At 35.9% G+C, this 9,705-nt stretch overlaps 1 protein-coding gene across 2 annotated transcripts; it reads right to left on the bottom strand.

Moving 5' to 3' along the window:
- Window positions 1-35: 35 nt before the first annotated feature.
- On the bottom strand, window positions 36-7,961 carry LOC306845925 (aquaporin-1-like). Of its 2 annotated transcripts, XM_079378943.1 has the most exons (5): window positions 7,567-7,961; window positions 6,547-6,711; window positions 6,315-6,395; window positions 4,989-5,166; window positions 36-346 (listed from the first exon to the last, which is right to left on the bottom strand). In XM_079378943.1, exons 1-5 carry the CDS (start codon window positions 7,930-7,932, stop codon window positions 336-338), a joined length of 801 nt encoding a protein of 266 aa, XP_079235069.1. In that variant the 5' UTR covers window positions 7,933-7,961; the 3' UTR covers window positions 36-335. The 2 variants fall into 2 exon arrangements, with proteins under 2 accessions (XP_079235069.1, XP_079235068.1); XM_079378942.1 differs by lacking the exon at window positions 36-346 and having other exon boundaries at window positions 4,668-5,166.
- Between the last annotated feature and the right edge of the window lie 1,744 nt (window positions 7,962-9,705).

Below are 9,705 nucleotides of genomic sequence, written 5' to 3' on the forward strand. Positions count from 1 at the left end.
GAATTGGTCCTTAAATAAAGGAATAGCCTATAAATGGTGTAATTTCTCAGTACTTTAATGTCACTTCTCAGCTCAGGGTCGAGTGAAGTTACATGCAACTATGATGAATTCATTACCTTTCTTCTTCACAGTTTATTTATTTATTTGTAGTAAGACAGTCGATTCTGATGTTCATCATACAATAATGGTAATAGAGACAGAGCTAAATTTGAAGAATAATATATTTAATCTGACATGAACCAAATCAATGCAGTATTACACAGAGGTGTAGATCTAATACAATTTATATCTGTCAAGACAGGAGTTTGCCTGGTGGTTCTGCATCTAATCCATCTTTACTCAGCTCCTGCAAAGCAAAAAAAAAAAAAGGGAAGAAAGGAAAAAGACAAACACAAGTCAGAACTCTCAAAAATGTTAACATTTTTGAAATGCATTTTTATTGTATTATTAAAAAACGAAAACAACAACAACAACAAAAAACACTGAGATTACACTTTCGGGTGCCATATCTGATCTATTCTAAAATAAAGTGTCTAACAGGTATTTAATAGGCCTAAACTGGATGTGCATGGTGTCCTTGGAAGGAATGGCACATATATTGCGACACATTTTCCACTGAGACACTTCATTCACATTTATCTTTAATCTTGATTTTATCATTGCCAACAGTTAACAGACATTTAAAAAAATCATGCAGTAAGACAAACTATTTCATATGACTGTCAAATAGAGGCTCAAGGACTATCTAATAGATTTGGTACTATTAAGATGATGACGGCTTTCCTTTTTTACATCATAGCAATCTCCTTTAATTTGTTTTGGAATGGGCTTTTGTCTAGCAGTACAGCTGGGCTTGAGGAGATCGACGGCATGTGTTTGTTTATGCCTCATCAGCACAATGTGAGGAAACTGATAACTGAACGTTTGGGTGTTGCAGTTCTGTCACTCGATAAATGCCGTTCAGAAGTGTCACCCCACCCTCAGAAAAGCCACCCGATATACACTCTTCTCTGTTGTATGTGTTTCGATTGCTACAGGGGAAGTTAAAAGCTTCTACGCCAGCAAGTTTTCATGACACATTTGTTTTAAAACTTTTCTTCGTTTGCTGAATGATTTTCTGTGTTGGCTAGTTTTTAAAATTGTAGCATCTACAAAATCTCATCACTGCATGGCTTCTGAATCCTTTACGAAAAATTAAGCAAAGCTGTGTAGGAGTGAAAAGTGTGATGTTGGACAGACTGACAGGAACGTGCCATCCTTTATCATAGTAAATTAGGAGAAAATAATCATGCTTTGTCTAACACACTACTCTAAAATTCAACAAGCTGTCCATGCCGCTATGCCATAAACTAACTCATTAAATGAAACACAAATTTAAGAAAACAGAGAAATTTAAGACCAACAGAGAGTGATCAAAAACATCAGATTGTCTGACAAACAGATTGCTCTAAAGGCATTTTTGGAAATAGAAGTACAGTGGTAACCCAAGGTTAACTGAAATCACAGTTACAGTATACAGCGGGTAAAATAAGTATTGAACACGTCACCATTTTTCTCAGGAAATATATTTCTAAAGGTGCTGTTGACATGAAATTTTCACCAGATGTCGGTAACAACCCAAGTAATCCATACGTACAAACAAAACAAAACAAAAAAGTTCAGAAATTAAGTTATGTGTAATAAAATATAATGACACAGGGAAAAGTATTGAACACATGAAAAAAGAGAGGTGCAAAAAGGCATGGAAAGCCAATCAGTGATTAGAAAGCAATCCTGCCCCTCGTCAGTGGAAATTGTTATTATCTGCTTCAGTCCCAACACCTACAGTACCAGGATGATGAAGATGAAACAAGAGTGGACATTTCAGCAAGACAATGATCCCAAACACAGCCAAGGAAGCTCTCGATTGGTTTCAGAGAAAGAAAATAAAGCTGCTAGACTGACTTGAATGCAACAGAAAATAAGAACTAAAGATCAGAGCTCATAGAAGAGGCCACAAACCTTCAAGATTGGACCGAAATCACACCTGAGCAATGCATGCCACTAGTTTCTCATACAGGAGGCTTCTTGAAGCTGTCATTACCAACAAAGGCTTTTGTACAAAGTGTTAAATAAATTTCCGTAAGCTGAAAGTGTTCAATACGTTTTCCCTGTGTCATTACATTTCATTACACATTACTTCATTTCTGCTTGTTTTGTTTTCTTTGTACGTATGGATTACTTGGGTTGTTACCAACATTTGGTGAAAATTTAATGTCAACAGCACCTTAAGAAATATATTTACTGAGAAAAATGGTACTTATTTTACACTTATTGTGTTTTATCAGTGATGATGCCTGAAGAAGTATTTTGAGGAACGGGAGCAGGTAATCAGCCCATTCACACCAAGAATAATGAATACTTACGGGACAAATAAGGTGGATAGCATCACTACTGAAGAGTAATTAGCTGATGAAGTGGATTTACTTCTTCTAGAGTTAACTAAAGTTATTGTGTGCTTTGTAATGCTCGAGGTCTATTACTTATGAATGGGAGAACGTGCACAATATGGCGGAATGGTCCCGCCTTCTCAGTTGGTAAAATCACTGCAGTTTGCACAACTTTAACCAGCAGATGTCCTCAGCATGCTATATGTTTCGAGTGTATCTAAACAGCGAATCTAGCTAGTGTAATCTATCTGATCTCTAAAACTGAATTAAACTGTTATTGTTTGCTAGCCTGGCATACTGATCTAATCTTGAATTTGAATTCCGACTGGCTGTCAGTGTTTTATTGTTCATCAGCTGGGAAAAAAATTATTCTGAAAGTGATTTCAATAATATCGCTCCACTGTATAGTTATTGTTGTTGGTGTGGACTCTCGTTCATGTTTATATAGTTATCGTTATCGTTCTTGGTGTGAGCAGGCCTTAAGGTTGTGCCGCTTCCAGTTGCTGGACACAAATTTTCAGTAAACTTGATTACCAAGATGTACATTCTGTCAGAAATCATTTGGAATAAGACTAACACTAAACAACCATCTGCATCTCTAATAACACATACATTCTTCTCTGTTTATTTCATCTAGCTCATGAAACAATAAAATGCACTGAACATGAATCATAGTTTTCCAATGAAACCAAGCCAAAACTTATGATTACAATTTGAATGTCGGCCAAAATATTTTAGGCATGCACATTAAATTCTTTGCATCCCTTCTAATGCCGTTCCACTCTGATGCATTTTGTGATGGCCTCTTGTTTCAGATGCTAGATGATTGTTTCTGATGAACAAAAAGCTGTCCCTAAAGAGATTTAATTGCAGTTATTTAATAGGGTTTGGTGTAAAAACGCTATACGTGAGTAGACTATACTGTTTGACTGTGCCAAAGAGGAAACCAAGTCCTTCCTTTCCTGGATAATATATTTTTAAATTATGTTAACAGTTAGCGAGACATTCAGGTTGTGATATTGTCCAATGGCCAGCTTCCTTAAATTATTTGTCATTTGTGAGAGTCAACAAATTGCTGACTTGTGTAACAGCTTTAGTATCAGTTAGTCTGGAGGTGATAAAGAAGTTGACATCAGGTCGGTTTGTACGTGTTAACTGCTTTGCAGAAGTGTTCTCATAAAACGCTCAGTATAATGTTGAGAATATTTTGCTACAGATTAGCAAATGCTTAAAAATGACGTGTAATTCTATCAGTGTTAAAACTCTTTCCTCTATATCCCACTCCAGAGATACAGCAACACTGCCTTACCCAAAAGCCCGGCCGGACCATCAACAGGGAAACCTGTTTTTGAAAAGTTGGTATGCTAGTGCCTCAGAAACTGATGTACTTCCAATTTGACATAACGTGGTTAGCTATTTAGTGATAGAAGAACAGAAGATCAAAATGTACCCCTTTATAGGATATAAACATACACTGCCAGTCAAAAGTTCAGAATAATTAAGATTTTTTTCATGTTTTTGGAAACTTAATATTTTTAGTGGAAATCCTGATACGTTTTCCCAGGATTCTTTGATGACAAAAAAGGTCAAAAGAACAGAATTGACTTAAAATGTAAATCTTTTGTAACATTCTAAATATCTTTACTGTAACTTTTTTATCAATTTAATGCATCCTTGCCGAATAATGCAATTTTTTGTTTCCAGAAAAATGTTACGCAGCAAAAAATATTTCAACATTGATAATCAGAAACGTTTCTTGAGCAGCAAATCAGAATGATTTCTGAAGGATCATGTGACACTGAAGACTGGAGTAATGATGATGGAAATTCAGCTTTGCATCACATTACATTTTACAATATATTCAAATAGAGAGCAGTTATTTTAAATTGGAATGATAATTCACTATAACACTTTATTTTCTGATCAGATAAATGCAAATCATTTTTTTTCCAAATTAATTATTCCAAACTTTTCGCTGATTATATATATATAGTTCTCGCCAAATATTTACATACACCTTGCAGAATCCACAAGATAAGGTTATGTGAAATAGCTTATTGAGGGTACTACAAAATAAAAGAACAAAAAAAACAAGCAACTTGTATTCTGCAAGGTGTATGTGAACGTAAGACCACAACTGTATGTATCCAGCATAGGGCTGCCAGCATATTAACATTTGAGATTGATTACATATGAACTGTATATATTTATATTTGAAAGTCAAGATAAGTCACGGTAATGCTGAAAACAAGATGAATTTATTCAATCATCTGCCAGCCCTTAAAGCAGAAATAATTGGCCTTCCAATGAATGAATCTGTAAGTGCACTGAATTACAAGAAATTCCTGAGATATAAGTAGGACACGGAAGTCGCTGTGCAGGTATTCAATTTAGCCAGAAAAGAAGCTGACAAAACTGTCGTTAGGATAATGACAAGAGAAATGGTATTGTATGCTTTGTTGTTGTATGTAGGTGTAGTTATCAGGTATCTACATACCAAAAGCAAGGACATAACAAGCAGGTGTATTTACAAGACATTTCAGGGCCTGGGCCACTGACCAGAACCAGATCTGGGGGTTCGGGGTTCGATTAGCGGTTCTGTCGCAGACGGGTCTGGATCAGCTGTGCCTTTCAGAACATTCATTCGCTTGCGAAGCGCTTCCTTTTTTGGGCAGAGCAAGAAGTCGTACACAAGAGCAGCAGCCACCCCTCCGCTCATCGGCGCAATCCAGTAGATCTATGTGAGGAAATAATTATGACATTTAAGAAATAAGAAAGCAATTGAAACGGTCATTAATGTATTTTATTTTTTATTTTTTGCAAAAAAAAACAACAATAATTTTCCTTTCAGCCCTAAGAAACTTAGAGGAAGTACAATGTGTCACAAAGTATGCAAAAACAGTTGTGAAGAACTGCCAGTGCATTTTAACCTAGGCTATAACCAACTCATAAAGCAATAACATTTTTATTTTTATTCAAAAAGCAACGGCGATTTGTTATACTGGGTACATTACTGAAAAATTGTAGTCTGTTACTGATTCCAAATTACATGACAAAAATTGTAGTTAGTAACGTAATCCATTAAATTACACATCAGGTAATGTAATCGGACTACTTTTTGATTACTTTTAGATTACTTTTGACCTAACTTGTTTAGCACATTGATTTAAATAAGATAATATTGTAGCATATTGATATAAAAATACAATGAGAAAGAAAATATATTCAATTCATTGTTATTAATAACATGAAGTGCATTTAATATTATATCAGGTCAAAGGTTCACAAACTGGGGTTTGTGAGTTTAACGAAAAGCTAAAAATGAATTAAATCACAAAAATTTAAAAATAAAAAATCTTTCAAAAGCACAACAATCCAAATAAAACACTCGATAAAAATATGAAATATACCTGTTCACATGTGACGGTAAAAAACTAACTTCTTGAAGTGTATTAAAATGTAATGTAGTCAAGTACTTAATGTTTTGGAACCTGATTATGTAATCCAGATTACAGATTACCCAGAACTGGCTAAACTTTATTTCGATTATCTACTTCAGACATTCTAGTAACAATAAGTGACTTGCAACTACAAGTTAACTAACTTTTATTAGAGTATTAGAAGACTGGTTATGGTTATGGTTAGGGATAGTAGAATAATTGGACTTTCATAGTTACTTATAGTCAGTTGAGGGAGCATCAAAATAAAGTGTTAGAAGATATTAAGCAGTCAGTCTACTAATACTCTAATGACTGCTAGTTGACATGTAGTTGCAAAGTTACTAGTTAGTAGAATATCTAAAGTGGACTATCAAAATAGAGGGTTACAGTTTGTTCTTAAAACAATAATAGAAAAAGAAAAGAACAAAAATCAGGAAGAACGTACCCAGTGGTTTTTAAATGCTTCAAGAATAACAGCTGGTCCAAAAGATCGAGCAGGGTTGATCCCGCACCCGGTGTAACTGATCTGGGGACAGGAACGATGAGTCTTATAAAGTTTATGATGAGCAACTTCACATAGAGCAGAATAGAGACTGGACTAAACTTGGTTGGAGACCTACTGATCTAATTTCCAAGATCATTACATAACATTTACTAATGAAAAGTCAATTGCTTACTGCAACTAGGTGCCCTAAACCAACAGACAGTCCGATGGCTAGGGGTGCAGAGCCTGTAACATCAGTTCGATGTTTGTCTGTTGTGGCCAGGACACAGAGGACCAGCTGAAAGGTTGCAAAAAGCTCAATGGCAAATCCCTGACCCGCTTTCACTCCGTTACTCAGCTATAAGAAAAAATATTGGATTACATTATAAAGATGCGAAAAAAAAGGGATTCAACTACAGATTATAGTACTACAGTCACATCACAACAGCAAGACAGCATAATAAATGCAATTTCAAGACCATTTAATATTTGGATGAATTTTGAACAACTTCACCGTTATTATCAGAGGAAAAAAACACAGCCCTTTTATCAAACGCAGTAGTCACACTACATGGGATATGTTGTCAGAACGGAGACCTAAAGTACAATTTAAACAATTACAAAATAAAATTCATTAAAAAGTAAAAATGGAAAAAAATAATACACAAAACAATTGTTTTGGCTGACAGAAATTGTATTTAAAATATTAAATGAAAAAAATAAAAAAGAATAAACTTTGCTCTCAAGGTCAAGATTATTGTCATTTTATATTGTCGTTGCACTACTACATGTTAAAATATCACCTGGAAAGTGCTTACATTGTTTACTGATGACAAAATATTATGTATTCATAATTATTTAAAATATTTCATATTTTAAATGCACGTTAACTTTGACAGCCCTGAAAACACATTTTGTAAAAATACAACCTCTTGCAGTGAAAACTCTTTATATAGGTAAACCTTGCCTGAATACATGCCAGTGTGATTTCATTGTTATACAAACAAAAAATAAAGAAAGAAAAAATACTGGAAAGAGAAAAGACTAAAATAAATTGTAATTTGAGACAATTTTGAATTTGAAACCAACATACAAAATCTTAGCTATATAAAATAAACATTTATGTAACTTATAGCAGCCCTTAACACATTCACCGTGTGACAACTATCCACTTCTGTGGTTGTGATTTAATTTTACATTTAAAACAACTTACCATATTGAGTCCCAGTGTTGATTCAGGGTCAGGACTAACTTTGAACATAATGCCACTTGCTAGCACAGCTCCCAACATCTGGGCAACGATATACATGAAGGCCCTGAAGAAACTGATCTGACAGCTGACCAAAAGTCCTAAAGTAACAGCTGGGTTCAGGTGGGCTCCACTGATATGCCCCAAACTCTGAGCCAATGTGGCAATGGCCAGGCCAAAAGCTAAAGCTACTTTAACCTCTTGGTCGGGATATCTGTTATGCTTGTTTCCAATTACGGAGGCTATGCCAATAAAAATAAAAACCGTCATCCCAACAAACTCAGCCAATACCGCCCGCCAAAACGACCAGCTTTTAAGCTCTCTTGCCATTACGAGTATTGCTCCTTTTCTGCCTTTTATCTGGTAAATGAAAATGCCAGCTAAGCTACCACTTATAAACACTTGGTGAAAGATGGTTGACAGGAAACTGGTTTTAACAAAGCAACCACAGTTTTAGACCAGAAAATGGCAGGAGGAAGGAGGTAGTTAATTGCTAACTGCCTAAAAGATAATGTCACATAACAAGGACATTAAGATCCAATAGATCCATTTTCAAATCAAGATCTTTGTCTGTTGCATTTTTGGGAGTCATATGTTCCCTGGATCCTATGCTGCCCAAATATATTGCGCATTAGGAACGCACTATTCAAGGTTTACGGGTTTAAGACCTGGGGCTGGTTGCATAAACTGTTTAGACTAGTCTTAAAAAGTTAGTCATCTAATTTTTTTCTTCAAGACTGGTCATAACTTTTTAAATTCAGTTTTGAAAAGGTAGCTTGGTCTTATATGTATTGGAAAAGTGAGACTGATTACCCCTTGACAACTGCTAGTTGGTAAAACTTGTTCTGTCATTACAACTCTCGGAGGGATTGGGATGGTAATGTACATGATAATGCTTATGGTCTTGGAGGAATAGATCTGCTACGCTGCTGCTGCTGCTGCGGCAGAGCAAGTACCAAGACTTGAGCATGTAAGAAATGCTGCTGCTGCTAATATAACATAGATGCAGGGCTTAATTTGTGCCGGAACAAGCCGGATCCGGCACCTCCGAAATCCGATCGGCACCTCATTTTGTCGGATCCTCCTCCTTAGGCGCCAATGAAAGTTTGTGCTGACCTATAATGTGGATAATTTGAAAAATCCTCTATAATGACCGTGCTTGCGGTCTACATTTGAAATAAAGAACCTGAGCACGCAAAAGACGCGACATGTGAACTGCTCTGCTCTCACAAGACATAATGCACGGATCCATAGCCTATACACATGCGTTTTCTTTCTCAGCTGTTCACATTTACTTAAGAAAAAAATCTGGATACTGGCCAGGACGGCCATTTTTACGTAATTTTGTGAGTATTTGGCCACTTAAACTCAACAACAAACTATGAAAAATAACTCAATATGATACTGGCTAGGATGTGACTGTGAGCGCTCAGCCTTGAAACAGCCTCTGGAGCGCGCCAGTACCGATTGGCTTAAAAAGACGTGCAAATTACACATTTTTGTGACGATGCAACAATGACCCGATTAAGCAAGGGACAATTTTGCGCTGAAAAGCGCCTCTCTTCATGTGATCAGTGAAATCTGACTCTTGCTACAGTGTGCCGCGGCTCTGCAGCGGGCGCTGTATGAAACAGACACTTTGGAGCAGCGCAGACCATGCACTCGTACAAGTGTGACCACGTCAAATTTTAACTCGCACATTCTCAAAAAATGGTCGCAGTCTAGAGCCCTTCCATACTTAACTAGACGTAAATAAAATGTAAGGTTTTAATAGACTTAAGGTCATATATGAGCCTTTTTGACTATTGAGAACAAAAAAATATCATATCAAATATCAAGTATTCCAAAAAATATCAAAAGCCATCTGATGCCCTGTTCTTTGTAACTTTCACTTTGATGCGTCCAGTGTAGAAATTGTCACAGTTGCGATAGAAAACATTTGCACTGCATTGTAATCCAATGTACCCTATAAAAAAAGTCTAATTTGCCTGCTTAGGTGTTTGTTTGTGCATGTGTGTAGGCCAAATGTCCTAATGTCCAAACGTCCTAATAGGGAAATAGCATTGTAAACAACTTAAACAAATTGAAGATTAATAAAGATTT

The sequence above is a fragment of the Barbus barbus genome (genome assembly GCF_936440315.1).
Source record: "Barbus barbus genome assembly, chromosome: 26".
Lineage (NCBI taxonomy): Eukaryota > Metazoa > Chordata > Actinopteri > Cypriniformes > Cyprinidae > Barbus > Barbus barbus.